The 14,143-nt window shown below is 45.6% G+C and overlaps 3 protein-coding genes across 6 annotated transcripts in view; 2 read left to right on the forward strand and 1 right to left on the reverse strand.

Annotated features, from left to right (window-relative positions):
• The window catches only part of LOC127000103 (uncharacterized), a 44,229-nt gene extending 36,222 nt beyond the window's left edge, over positions 1-8,007 (forward strand). For 2 of the 4 annotated variants that reach the window (XM_050863524.1, XM_050863529.1), the window contains 5 exons: positions 737-3,232; positions 3,588-3,897; positions 4,091-4,456; positions 4,601-4,759; positions 4,866-8,007. In XM_050863524.1, coding sequence (XP_050719481.1) covers positions 737-3,232; positions 3,588-3,897; positions 4,091-4,456; positions 4,601-4,759; positions 4,866-5,677 — 4,143 coding nt within the window. In that variant the 3' untranslated portion in view covers positions 5,678-8,007. Of the gene's footprint in view, positions 1-736; positions 3,233-3,587; positions 3,898-4,067; positions 4,457-4,600; positions 4,760-4,865 lie in introns of those variants that run through there. The other 2 variants (XM_050863536.1, XM_050863542.1) reach the window with 2 other exon arrangements.
• Positions 6,580-14,143, reverse strand: part of LOC127000198 (uncharacterized) — an 8,837-nt gene continuing 1,273 nt past the window's right edge. Inside the window, exons 2-5 of the mRNA XM_050863613.1 lie at positions 10,521-10,693; positions 10,174-10,292; positions 9,649-9,717; positions 6,580-8,962 (exon numbers count right to left, since the gene is read on the reverse strand). Of these exons, the coding sequence (XP_050719570.1) occupies positions 8,790-8,962; positions 9,649-9,717; positions 10,174-10,292; positions 10,521-10,693 (534 nt within the window). The 3' untranslated portion in view covers positions 6,580-8,789. The remainder of the gene's footprint in view (positions 8,963-9,648; positions 9,718-10,173; positions 10,293-10,520; positions 10,694-14,143) is intronic.
• LOC127000128 (cell adhesion molecule Dscam2-like) overlaps positions 11,249-14,143 on the forward strand; it is a 162,923-nt gene continuing 160,028 nt past the window's right edge. Inside the window, exon 1 of the mRNA XM_050863554.1 lies at positions 11,249-11,284. The gene's annotated coding sequence lies outside the window, so the exon portion shown is untranslated. The remainder of the gene's footprint in view (positions 11,285-14,143) is intronic.

Here is a 14,143-nt window from a genome sequence, read left to right on the forward strand (position 1 = left end):
ATGGAGTCTGAAAAATAAAGTATAATCTTTGACCTGGAAATTTACTGCCTAGAGAGCCAAAGTTGCAGTGAAACTCGAAAAAATAGTTTTTGTAGTTTTCATTCTGGAATGAATCTCATTGAATAAAAGTTGTAGAAAATCATCCGTATAACTCAACTGTGAAATCAGATTATGATTTGGACAGACCATTTGGCTGGAATTCCATGATTCCCCAAAAATTCCAACTTCTGCTTCCCACTCCTCTGAACACTCCTGTGAACAAGATATTGGTTCATCTAGAACATCACGTATATCAGTGGAGGTGTCAAGACTACGCTCAGCACGCACACAACGAACAGAAACTAAAGGAAGACCGCTGAACCAGATCGGCTGAGGGAACATAATCGCTCTGCAGACGCCATGATGCGTAGGCAGGAATTGTTGACTATTTTTAGCACGGATTTGTCTAAGGGGCAAAAAGAGGTGTCAGTTAAGCACTTAGCATCAACAGATACATAGTTACGCGCGCCGTTCAATGTCCAGAGAGCTTCTTGCTGTCCGGTGTTGGCATCATGCTTGTCGCCCACATCAGAAAAAAATTACATGACGCTAGTGTCATCGGCGTCGTTAAGGGGTTAATTGAAAGCTGTAGCCATTCTCTTTTTTTCTAGTTGTATACAGGATTTTAGCTTTTCTTTTACTTAATTTATATATTAATTCATTTATTTAGCCTTCTCTCTTGCACTCTCGCTCTCAGATGGAAGCAGAACTGGCTGAGGAAGACTCCCACAAGACCAAGTCCAACTGCAGGTACAGAGAGGACCACCAGCCCACCAGCCCCTCTGCCCAGGACGACACCACCTGCATGGGGTTCCTGCGGTCATCAGCTGACAACAACAGCAACAGCGGCAGGATGAAGAGAGTCATGGCACAGGAAGATGAAGAGGAGGAGGAGGAGGACGAGGAAGACTTGGTGATCGATGAGGGCGGAAGTTTTTTTGACCAAGGCAGCGGGGCAGTGAATTTTGGGAAGGTAGCAACATGTGGGCGACTTTCCCAAGGGCAGGCAGAGGAGCAGCAGAAAGAGGACAAGGGAAGGGTCATCACACGTCAAAACCGCAGAGGAAAGAAGGTTTGTTACAAGCCGCAGGAAGATGAAGAGGAAGGAAACGAGGAGGAGGAGGAGGAGGAGTTAGAAGAAGAAGAAGAAGAAGAAGAAGAAGAAGAAGAAGAAGAAGAAGAAAAGGAAGGCAGCGAGTCAGAAGAAATGGAGGATCATGAGGAGAAGGAGAAGCAAAACAAAGTAGATAACAATAGAAGGGAACCCGTCAAGACCACAAGGAGACAAACTGCAGTCAAAAAGTGCATCAGGTTTCAGCAACAACAGCAACAGACAGCAAAGAAAGGGAAGAAACAGCAAGGAGTGGCAGCAAAAAAGGGCAAACAGGAGACTAAAGCTAAACCAGATACCAAAAGGAGAAAGCCAGTGAAAAGAGGGAAGGAGGAAGTGCTGTCAGTAAAGGAAGAGGAGGAGGAGGAGGAGGCACCAGCAGAGGCAGAGGAGGAGCAGGAGAAGGAGAAGGAAGAGAAAGAAGAGAAGCCAACAGTAAAGGAAGAAGAGGAGAAGCCTGAGGTGGCAGAGAAAGCACTACAAAGAGTCAAGGAGGAGCCAGGTCAACCAGAAATTAAAACAGAAGTAACAGAACCCACAACAGAAACAGATGGCAAAGTTGAACCTGAGAGTGAAAGGCAAGAACAGGAAGTGGTGAAGGAGGAGACAACCATAAAGAAAGAGAAGCAAGAAGTGGAAGAGGAGGTGGAGGAGGAGGTGGTGGCGGAGAAGAAAGTGCTAGACATTAAATCCGAACCTGATGCGACGACTGTGTGTGAGAGAATAGACAACACTAAACCTCACCAGGACACCACAGAAACCTCCACCACAGAGAAGAAAATTGAACCCTCTGATAACCTCAAGGAAACCGAAAGACCTGACGATGATGATTCAAAACCAGTTGATAAAATGGCGAGTGGCAACCAAGACAAACCAGAGAAAGTAGAGGTAAAGGAGGAGGTGAAGGAGGAGGAGGAGGACATTGAAAGGCCCAGCACAGACAAAGAAGAAGTAACAGAAGCAAAAAAGACCTCGGAAGACAATCAAGAGTCACTTCCCTCAGCTACTGCCACCCCAGAAGCCTCGCCCAGAGAAGCTAAAGAACCAGTCAGCAGAAAGGCCAAGGAAGTGGAAGAAATTGAGACATCCATTGACGAAGAGGAACCCAAGAAAACGGCGAAGAAAAAAATACCTGAAAAGGGGAATAGGAAGGTAAAGAAGCAATGGAGACAAGTAAAAAAAGCCAACGAAACAAAACAAAAGCGGAAGGGAGTTAAGGAGTCTGCTGAGATCTCACATGACGAAGAGGAGGCTGTCAACGAAAGAGAAAGCAGTGTCGAAAACGCCGAGACAGAGATGGAAGAGGAGACAGACGGCAAACAGAGAGAACAAGCGTCAGAGAGAAGAGATCTCGGGGAACAGAGCATCTCCAAGGAGTGCCAAAAGTCTCTCCCCGCCAACAAAAAGGGGATGGAGGAAGGGAACACCACACAGGAACCAGGTCTTGTAAAGGCAGCTCAGTGTGATGCAAGAGAGAGATCCCAAACACCTACCAAAGAGGATGTAGACAAGACAACCCTCCATGCCAAGAGTGACGGCAACCCTGTGATCACCCTTGAGGCAAAATGGAAGCTGGACACACCCCAGAAGATTGATGAACAGACCATGGAGGTATCAAGGAAGCCACCCACACCACCCACCCTCTTCCCTCCTCTTCCCTGGCAGACTAACCCGGAATCCTTCTCTGCAAGTGACCCCCTAAGACCTAAGTCCCCTGAGAATAGTGGGTACCTTGGGATGAGAGGGCCTCGCACCCCTGAAGGTCCTGCCCCCACCAGCCCATCTGACCCCACTATGTCCCCTCCCTGCTGTTCCCCAAGGTCGCCTCACACCAGTGTAGGGGACTCTGAGGTTAAAGGTGAGGACAGGAGAGCAAGGGAGAGCTCCACTGAGGCAAGCTGGAGGCACAGAACACGAGGACCCTGCACGCCCCCCTCACCACCCCCGCAGGAGCCTAGTCAGGAGGAGGAGCAGCAGCAACACCAGGAAGGCGGTGAGGAGTCCAGCAGCAGCCCTTCCCAACAGCACCCTCCCTCTTACCCAGAAAGCACTCAGACAAGACCTGCACCTGTCAAAAAGAAGGTAGGCTTTTTCCACTCTGTTCACTTCCCCTTGTCCCCTCTTCCCCCTCCCTCCATACTCTCTTAATTTGTCAGTTTAGTAATTATCTCATTTAGGTTTTTTACTTGAGCATACACTGGGTCAAAGAATTTGAAATTCAACTTTTTACATGCACTCAAAGAATCCTTGTTTTTTTTACAGAATTATGCTTAACTACCTAGTTGATGTATTGCTGTTGTTGGTAGTGAGTGCTTAGCCCCTTACTCAGAGCACCATCATTTCATGATGTATTCCCATCACATTTTTATTTACTTGAAGTGTTGAGCAGCAGCGCAGCACAGGTGGAAGTATTCACTCCTACTTTGTGTTTCCACAGCTGTCCATCTTGGAGTACCGGAAAAGGAAAAGTGTCGGGGGGGAGGCTGGACCCCTTGACTCCTCTCCTCCTCCCTGCCAGCCTGCCAGCCGCACCTCAAGTGGAGACTCCTCTGGGAGTATCCACGAATCCTCATTGCGTGGGGGTCCCCACTCCCCCAGCCAGTCCTCCCCACCTGGACTGACTGGGGGCAGTGGGGAAGATGGGGATTCCTCCCCAGACCTTCCACTCTCCCCCATGGGCCCAATCCTCCTACCCCCGTCTCCTATCAGTTTTGACACCAGGAGTGCTGTAGAGGACACCAAGAGAGGTATTGACTTTGTTGCTTGTGCAGTGGACTTCATGCCTCAGGCAGTTCATTTGTTTGATTGTGCATAAAGCCTCTTAATAAAATGTAAAATGTTTTACTCCCCCAAACTTTTAAATAAGATCAGCTCCTTTATGTAGTGCACATGTTCAGTCATGGCACTTGTCACATAGCCACCTTTTTGTTTTACTAACAGAAGGGGAGAACTACCGCAGCAGTGTCACGGGGACAGGCGGCAGCAGCGACCTAAACAGACACAGCATAGTAAACAAGATAATGAGTAGCAGTAACAGTAACAACAGCAGTAACACCACCACCGGCAGCAGCAGTAATATATCCAGCAGTTGTGCAGTGACCGAGTCCTCAACTGCTATTACTGCCACAACCACTTCTACAAGTACCACGGCCGGCCACACCCTCCACCCCATCAGTGGGGGGAACTCGCAGGATGTCAGGTGGAATGCAGCGCCAACACTCCTGGAGCGGCAGAGAGAAAACCTCACGGCCAGGCTCCGGCGAGAGTTTGGCCTCTGTGTGGCAGATGACGACGACGACAAATCAAGTGAGTTGTGAGGCATGGCAAGACTTGGGGATTCCTTTGGTTATTCATTTGATTTTAGTAATTCATGTGACAGTAGATATGATTATTGTGCTTCACCTTTAAAAAGTTCATAAAGAGGGAATACAGTGAAGTGTTGTGATGCAGGTGTGCGGCTGGGCTGTTCTGGGGTGCTGAGTCGACCATCCCCGCCCCTGCTGCCCCCAACAACCCCTATTTCCACCACCACTTTGAGCCCGCTCCCCACTCGTGTACGCAAACCACTGTCACTGGCTGGGGGTCCAGCCTCTATGCCGTACGTGACAGGTCAGTATGGGGGGCAGCAGGATGCCTCATGCTCATGATTCACCATATTCACACACTTCAGGGTTAGTAACCAGCATGATTACTGATACACTTGTCTTCCCCACAGAGGGTGATGAGCGAGGCCACCGCCGCCACAAGAACCTGCCACCGCCACCACTGCCCCCACCACCACCGCCACCACCACCCGCAACCCCACCCAAGAATTCAATCTTCCAGGGGCGGGAGGTGACGGTTCAGAAGGTAGCCGGCACTGTGGTTAAGGCAAGTGTTGTTGGGACTGGCCAGCCTGTAGGAGGGACTGCTGGAGGAGGTGCAGTAGTGTCTGGGCCCCAGAGACTTCTGGGATCATCAGGGCTTTTCCCAGCTCCCACCACCACCCCTCCTGCGCCTCTTGGCCCCCCTGGTGTTCGGGGAGGACCTTCATCTCAGGCCACTCCTCCAGCACCTCCTGGCATTCCTAGTGTGCTGCCTGGAGCAGTCCCCCGGCCCTGCCCGGTACCTCCACCCATTGGGGTCCCTCCTGTGCCCGCCCTACCAGTGGTTCAGGCAGGCCTGGCCGTCCTTCCAGCTGTTGCCCACGGTTTGCCTGGCTTGCCTCCCTCCAAGCAGCCAGGGCCCTGCATCACTCCTGCCCTCACGGCCCCACAGCAGAACGCTGAGTACCAAGGTCGCCCCTTCCCTCGAGGCCAGTTCAGTGCCCCAGGCATGGCAGCACTGACATCGCCCTTATCTCTTTACTCAGCAGCACGGCTGGGCCCTCCGCCGCCTCCTCCCCTGCCCCCACAAACAGATCCAGTGGGCCCCGGCCTGAGGGGTCCCAGCCCACCGGGACACACGGATTCTGCCAGGGTAGGAGGGGAGGGGGGAACGAGTTACTCTGGGCAGGATTGCCCCGCACCAGGAACGAGGGGATCGTGATGGCGGGTCTTTGGAGCCTCCAGGCCCCTCACAACCTCTGCCCCTGACCCAGTGATGCTATCAGGATAGCTGTGCTCTCTGTGAAGACTCCCACACCTCGTGCAGACCAGCGCGTCGCCTGTGTATATTGTTGGAAAGCTTTGTACGTAATGGAACATTATTTTGCTTTCAATCCGTGCCCTCGTCCATTCCTTTATTTCTCTCGGCTTTAATTTGCTTACCCCTTCCTGTATCTATTTGTTTTTGAAAAGTACAAAATAATATTAGGTTCTTTATCCCTGACAAAATAATGGGCTATTCAAATGTTTCATAAGGAAAAGCCCAAGATGACTGCCAGTCTGCTGTGCTTGTGTGAGTGAGATTGACCGACTGCTGTCCCTCCCGGAGCCAGGCGCCACCCAGCGCCTGGCCTCCCACCTAACACTTCCGTCTCAAAAGGAAAAAAAGAAAAAAAAAGGATAAAGCTTTCCAGCACAATTCCTTCCTTGTGTTGAATTGTATGGAAAATTAACCTTTATGTTCCACCAGTGGTCAACGGTGACCACCACAATTAGCAGACAAATAAGCAAGATTTATTAATTTTTTGTCTAGTGAATGAGGTGAAAGGAACAAAGCTTCGTCATTCAAGGACTCACTTGGCTTCTCCAGATTGTGTTACTGTATTCTTTTAATTTACAGTTGAAAGATGAACAGTGTTGTATAGTTCCCCTCACCCCCCCCACTACACCATGACCCCCACACGTTTCCTTTTCTCTGTGACTTTTTGCCATCATGTTTAAACTTTTTCCTGCTTTCTCTCTTGGCCCTCTGATCCAGTGCAGTAAAGTGACCAACCTATGTGGAGGTTCACCGAATATTGAGGTGAACAGATTAGGTTTTGGCAAGCTATCTCACTCTTCTGCTCCCTCCTCTCACTTGCTTCTCCTCTTCCTCCCTTTTCCTTCCACTACATCCACCCTCATCACCACCACAACCACCACCACCACAACCACATTCACAACCCCAACCATCACCTCCACCACACGCCAAGCTGAAAATTTCACTAATGTTTTCATGTAAAATATATGTAAATTAAGACCTAATATAATATACTATATATTATTTTTTGTTATATATTTTTACTTCACGAAAGACTTTTAAATAAGAAATTGTACATTATTTATAAATCTTTGAAAATCTACCGGATACATCGATGAGCTGGCTGATGAATCTCTAGTGTTTGTGGCTTGGATACCTCTGCCCTGTCTCTCTCTCTCTCTCTTCCTCGCTTTCGCTCTCTTGCTCTTGCTCTCGCTCTCTCGCTCACACTAGCACTTGTTGTATTTATGTTATGTACATAGATTGTTGGGAAAATATTATATTTTTATTTTCTCTTCTCGCTTTTGCATACAAACGGACACACTCATGTTTCTCTGTTGTGACATTTGATCAACATCTTTTACAGGAAAAAAAATATGTCCAATAAGTGTTGTGAGAAAACGAAAGGAAGTTCTATTACCTGAAATGAATTATTATTTATTATTATTGTGGAAACATATTTTACTCTATTTTTTCATTGCCGATGATAGTGTGTTGTAGAGTCGATGTTCTCTTCGTGTTCTCTGTCTTTCTCTCTCTTCTCTGACGCTCCAGGCCCAGCACTCTACTACTACAAGTTTACTTGTTTTCTATTAAGCAAAATTTTGTTGGACTCAAGTACATGTGTAGTTTTGTAATACTTTTTCATTATTTTCCCTGTAACCAGTTTTCTTATTTTATTTCTCAGATTCTGACTTTTTAACTCGACCTAAATATTGGTTCAAAGTTTTCGTCTCAGAAGTCTTCGGATGGGTTCTGGGGTCCCTTGGTTCTTCTTATTCCTTCTTTAGAACTGTTTTTCCTGCTCCTCCCACAATAGTACCTGTTTTTTCTTGATGTTCACGGTTCTAGGACTAAGCATAACGTATACAAGAGTTGTCCAGTGCGGGGGGGTGAACCGGGACCCGTGCTGACCTGTTGCCTTTTATTATTTTCTTTTTTTCACCAATTTTCTGCTAGTGGTAGTGGGCGGTAGAGGTGTAGCATCTACCAGGCGGCGCTGTACCAAGATTGTACCTGTACCTGGCCCAACAGGCGCCGCTCAGGGGCCCGCGGCAACCCCCCCACCCCCGGCGGACGCTAAAAAGAAAGGCTCACTTAAATTTAAGAAGAACCTCCCTTACATGTTTGCGAATCCTGACACCTATTGTTGTATGAGAGTACAACAGGTTATTTTGTGTACATATGCCTATGTCTTGTACAAAGAATGGTAGCATTAAATGATTTGGATATGAATAAATGATGTCATTACTCATGTTTATTTACTTGATGTTCTACAATAAGTTAGACTAAGACTAGTGGATGGTGGATAGGGGACGGACCTCAGAACTAGGAATGGTTAGCTAGGGGCGGGATAAGTGTTTCATCGTAATAGGTAAATGCTATTAGTATATGCAAGGCTTTATGTACCTATAAATATTGGTGGAGTGGTGTGATGCAACATAATAAGGAGTTTGAAAGTTTGCTCGTAGACTAGATTTAGTGCCTAACAGTACATGGAGGGGACTAGATTTGGGTTCAAGAGGTGATTCCTATACTGTGATGAGCTGACTCTAACTAATAGTATTATGCATAGGCAGCATAGTGCACTTCATACCTCAATAGCCAGTAGACTAAGCAGTGCCTTGAGCAAAAACTTTATGAAATGATTGACTGAGCACCCAAAAGATGATAGATTAACTTCATTTATGGGTCATGAAAAGAGTGTACATTAAGTAATTTAGAGAGTGTGTAGAGTTGTACTGCCCAGATAGGAACACATGCTCGTAGAAGAGAATGCATTAGTACTATCTTAGGGTATTCAGACCTGTTCTTGAGAGATTACAGAAAGCTCAGGTTAGGGTTTAGGAGGCAAGGAAAGGTTGCATTGGGTATAAAAAGGAAGAAAAGCCATGTTCTGTAGAAGAGAGGAAGGTCACAGGTTGAGGTGGTTAGGTTGGATTAAGATATGAAGAAAGGTCAGGCAGGGTTTAAGTGTACAAGGCTTAGATTTTGGTTTAAGAGGTGTCCAAAGATCAGATTAGGTTGTAGGGCTTTATGAGGTGAAGAATGCTCCTGTAGGGTTCCTGGCGTATCCCTGGGCAGCCTTGGGGACCGTGAGCGTGTGCGTAGCGCGGGGGGTGTACTGGAGGTGGTGGATAAGGGAGTCCCCGGCCCGAACCCGACACACCCGCGGCCCCGTCACCCCCTCCGGACGCGTGCGCTGCTCTGATGATAGTAAAGGTGTTATCAGAAACGTTATTATTATGTTTTATTTGTTACAGAGATGATGGGTTCGCTGCTGTGTTGGTGAGAGGAGGTTTGGGGATGTCATGGGTGTTTTTATCTACTTATATTCCTACTCTTTATTTTTCTATCTATTTAATATTACAGCTATTTATCATGGGTCGTCTACTTTGCTGGTGGGAGGATGGTTAGAGAGATGTTATGGGTGTATTCAAATACCATGCCTACGCTACTTATTTGGTTATTTACGTATGTTTATTTATGTATTTTCGTTTATAGTGCCAGAGACTTCGAGAGAAGGGAAGAGAGGGAGAGCAGCACAGAACATGTTACTAGTGGAGGAAGGTTAGTGAGATGTTATGGGTATATATAGCTATTTCAGTGTCTACTCTTTGTTTATCTACTTGTTTATTTATCTGTTTACTTTATATTGGTGTCAGAAGAGTGAAGCAAAAAAAAGAGAGAGAGAGAGAGAGAGAGAGAGAGAGAGAGAGAGAGAGAGAGAGAGAGAAATTAATGGAGTGGAATGGTACAGCATCAGCCTCACCACCACGGCTCGCATCGCACGGTCACCAATTATTATTATTTAAAGAAGGTGAGATATTTATAACCTTGCATTTCCTGATAAAACGTTATTTATAATCAAACGGAATAATTCATCAGCTCACCAGGGGCGGCAGTAGGGGCTTCACCCACGCCGCCACCAGCAGCAGTGTCCGGGGAGCCTCCACTCGGTGCTGAAATTACGAAACGGTGGGAAATGAGTGAGAAAAAAAGAAAAAAAAAAAAAATCAGAAATCGATCATAGCAGCATTCATTAAAGGAAACTGCGTTATATTCAGTTTGGCGATTGGTCAAGGCAGCTTCTCTTTAATTCAACAAGGCCGGGTTCGATTAGAAAGAGGAATATATGAATAATCATAACGGCATCCATTGATAAGGAAATTGCGTGATATATATATATATATATATATATATATATATATATATATATATATATATATATATATATATATATATATATATATATATATATATATATATATATATATATACACACACACACACACGGTCTGGCGTTTGCTCAAGAATCGGGAGAGTAGCAACTTCACTTTAAGTTCAACAAGGCTGGGTTGAAAAAAAAGTCTAAAAATCAATCATAACAGCATCCATTAATAAGGAAATTGAGTTACCGTTTGCTAATTGCTCGGCGGCCTCCGTCCTCGCCGCTGCCGCCTCCGCCCGCAGCTCCCTCTCCGCTGCCTCGAGGCGGCCGGCCAGCACCTGCGCCTGGCACGTGCGGCAGTCCTGGCTGGGGGGGTATAGCTGAACAATATCACGCTAAATATTAAGTCCAGTTACCCCTCGCACCCGTAACCGCTGGGGGTAATGGGGGGGCTAATTTTGTTTGCTATCCGAGACATTCTAATCATTGTATTTTACCTCCTCTGCAACCAGGCAAAGGGAGATAAACCAACGAACGTAAGAATTGAAGACAACTAGAAATCTACGTTAGTGACCATCAGACTTCGTGACTCACCCCTCGCGGCGCAGGATAGTAGGTTTGTCCTTGAATAGATCCTTCTCGTGGTCATATTCCGCCCCCAGCGTCCACTCCAGGCTGTCCGTGGGCATGCCTTTCCTCAGGGGGAAGGTGTGGGCGGTAGAGGACAGCGTGGGGGTGGTGTGTAGCCTTTCCCATACGGCTGACATCTGTAGTGGTAGTAGTAGTAGCAGCAATAGTAGGTGTAGTAGTAGTAGTAGTAGTAGTAGTAGTAGTAGTAGTAGTAGTAGTAATAGTAGTAGTAGGAAGAGGAGAAAGACGAGGACGAGGAGGAGGACGAAGAGGAAGTAGTAACAGTAATAGTAATAGTAGAAGTATAAGGCTGAAAACTCTAAAGGGTAACATCACTTGCATAACAGTAGTAGCAGTAGTAGTAGAAGTAGTTACCCCCATCTTTAAACAGAGTAGATCCCAGGGTAGCTTTAAATGTATCTTTATTCGCGTAGATAAGCTGTCATATTATAATTAGCAGCGCGCCGAAGGAAATAAATGAAGCCTCGTATCTCGCAAACGGCTTGGTATTGCCATTCTGCTAATTGCGAATGGAGATAAATTGATATTGGAACTTCTATCATTTAAAACGCCAATATAAAATAATAGTAAAAAACATTCTAGGTTTTTATTAGGGCGCACAATGGAAGGTATAAGCGATAAATATAAATGAAATGAGTCACGCCGTAGTATACATGACGTTATAGCAGAGTCGAGCGGCCAGGCGGGGTAGACGTGAGGCGGTGGAGGTCAGTGTTTACATAAGTTTTTTTCCTTTTTTGCGTTACTCTCCCAGCCTTGTCACCACTCTCACGCATCCTCAATGTAAAGGGAATACATAGGGATGACATAGTTACAAAACATCCCTTGGAAACTTCACCATAGCCTCAAAAAACGTCAAAATAGTGAAGCCTATCAGAGTTCCTTTATCCACACATAGCTTAATTTTTCCTATTTCCAAAGACCTCACCGCCTGTACATCCTTCTTAAACATCTCAGCAGTAGAAGGAAGGAATAGAAATGACATAGGTAGCAAAATATCCACCATAGCTCTAATTATAACCTCAGAAAGCGTAAAAAACATGAATGTATGTGTGGATCTTGTGGGAGGACATTGGTGGACTGAGCTCGCGGAGGAAGGGAGTCAGCGTCTCTCTCAGGGCCATATTCTTAAAAATTTCGGGGCTTACACACCAACATACAAGGTTTTCGTAGGTTTTCTGTGTGGGCATGTCAGTGGAGGTTAGTTTTATGACCCTGGTGGTGGTCTGTGTAGCAGTGGTAGAAAGGAACCAAGACTAAAAATGCAAGTTATATTGGTAGAAAAATATTGAAAATGGGTGTAGATGACTAAGAAACAAAATCTATAGGTTGGAATGTATATATAAACCATTATTCTTGTATAAACGTAAATATTTGCGGTTAGGACGCCAGGTGTATAGTAACTAAGACGAGAAATGTTGGTAGTCAAGGTAGGAAAGTATTAGAACAGGTTGCAGGGGACTAGAAATGCAAATACATAGCCTACGTAGGTACCTATAAATAGACCATAATTCTCTCATAAAAAAGTCTGTATATGCGGTGAGGGAGCCCGCTAAACAGTCACCAGAAGTAGAAATAAGATAAGGTTACTAAATCATCAAGTCTGTGGGCAGGAACGTAAAAATGCCTATTATTATTATTAAAAAAACGTCTATATATGCAATGAGGGTGCGCGGTGAACTGTAACCAGTCCGCTAACCTCATCGCTGCGTTCCCCTGGGCTGCTTTCATGCATATAATGATTCATGGTAACGCATCGTGGGGGGTGTATTGCGCGGCCCCGGGGAAATTCAGGGAAGACTAATCCATCACGTGAATCGCTTAGCATTTCTTTCTTTATGATTTGTTATTTTTATTTATTGTTATCGTTATGGATTCGTCTGGTTGTCTGTTTGTTACCCGTGATGATTCTAATTCATTTGTCAGCAGTGTTTCCTGTAGGCGTCCGGAGGGCTGCTGTGTACTTGACGGGTTGATATGTTGTTTTTGTTTGTTTGTTTGTGGTGTGGGTATTGTTGTTTTTGTTACTGTTGTTTTTGTTATTGTTGTTGTTGTTGTTATTGTTGTATAGTAGTAGTAGTAGTTGTAGTAGTAGTAGCAACAACAACAACAACAGCAACAAAAAATCATGACAGTAAAATAATAATAATAATAACAAACATTAATAGTGTATTCTGAATAAAATAAAACATATACATTTTTTCATATTCAGAGGACAGTCAGTGGCGTGTGAGTGTGGGCGTGGCGGGGCGTGGGCGTGGTGAGGGGGGAGGGGGCAGCAGGTAAAGGGGGGCGACGGGGGGCAAGGGGGGCAATGACCTAACCTGTGAAGAGATTCGTGATTCGCTTAACGCAACGCTGGCCGCTAAAATAACACACACACACACACACACACACACACACATTGGTACCTGTGTTTGTACATGTGTGTGCGGCTGTTGTTGTTGTTGTTGGTGGTGGTGGTGGTGTTGGTGGTGGTAACATAACATTATAAAAAGAAAAGAAATATGTACGATCTTATAGTTGCGTTATTATTATTCATTATTATTGTTATTTTATTTTCTAGCATCAATATTATCATCATCATTATACTACTACTACTACTACTACTACTACTACTACTACTACTACTACTACTACTACTACTACTACTACTACTACTACTACTACTATAGTATTTCCACGAGAAACTGGAGGGTGAAGTAGTGGCGGGTGCGGGGTCAGTCCCGCCCCACCCCTTGCCCCACACACTCAACACCTCTCGCTTCCTCTCATATGTCATATGTCGCGCCTTTCTTATTTACTACCTTTAAACGAATTTAATTAAATAATTGGATAATCCAGTAAAGTCATATAGCGTTAAGATTGTTTCGTTTTTAGGATAATAACAAAGATTTTGTATAAATACCACAACACTTGACAACGTTGTATTCCAACGTTGTCAGAGACACGCCAGTCCTCGTCGACAGACCGACTTGGTCGGCTAGATTTCGATCGCCGATAGAGTCGGTCTGTCGGCTCCCTGCCTTTGGCAAAGGCCCGTGCTCCCTCGTGCACGAGGGAGCAATCTCCCCCCCCCAACGTTGTCAAATGTTGTGGTATTTATTCAAAATCTACTACTACTACTACTACTACAACTACTAGTGTCGTGGTATTTATACAAAATCTTTGTTATAGCTGCCATTATGAGAGGAAGCGAGAGGTGTTGAGAGTGTGTGGCAAGGTGCGGGGTGGGGCTGACCCCGCACTGGCCACTATCCACCCGCCAGATTCTCGTGGAAATACTATACTACTACTACTACTACTACTACTACTACTACTACTACTACTACTAGTAGTAGTGTCGTGGTATTTATACAAAATCTTTGTTATTATCCCAAAAACGAAACAATCTGAACACTTTATGACCTCATTGGATTATCCAATTATTTAATTAAATTCGTTTAAAGGTAGTAAATAGCTGACATATGAGAGGAAGCGAGAGGTGTTAAGGGTGTGTGGCAAGGTGCGGGGTGGGGCTGAACCCGCACCCGCCACTACCCCACCTGCTAGTTTCTCGTGGAAAT

Source organism: Eriocheir sinensis, chromosome 2 (assembly GCF_024679095.1).
Source record: "Eriocheir sinensis breed Jianghai 21 chromosome 2, ASM2467909v1, whole genome shotgun sequence".
Taxonomy (NCBI): domain Eukaryota; kingdom Metazoa; phylum Arthropoda; class Malacostraca; order Decapoda; family Varunidae; genus Eriocheir; species Eriocheir sinensis.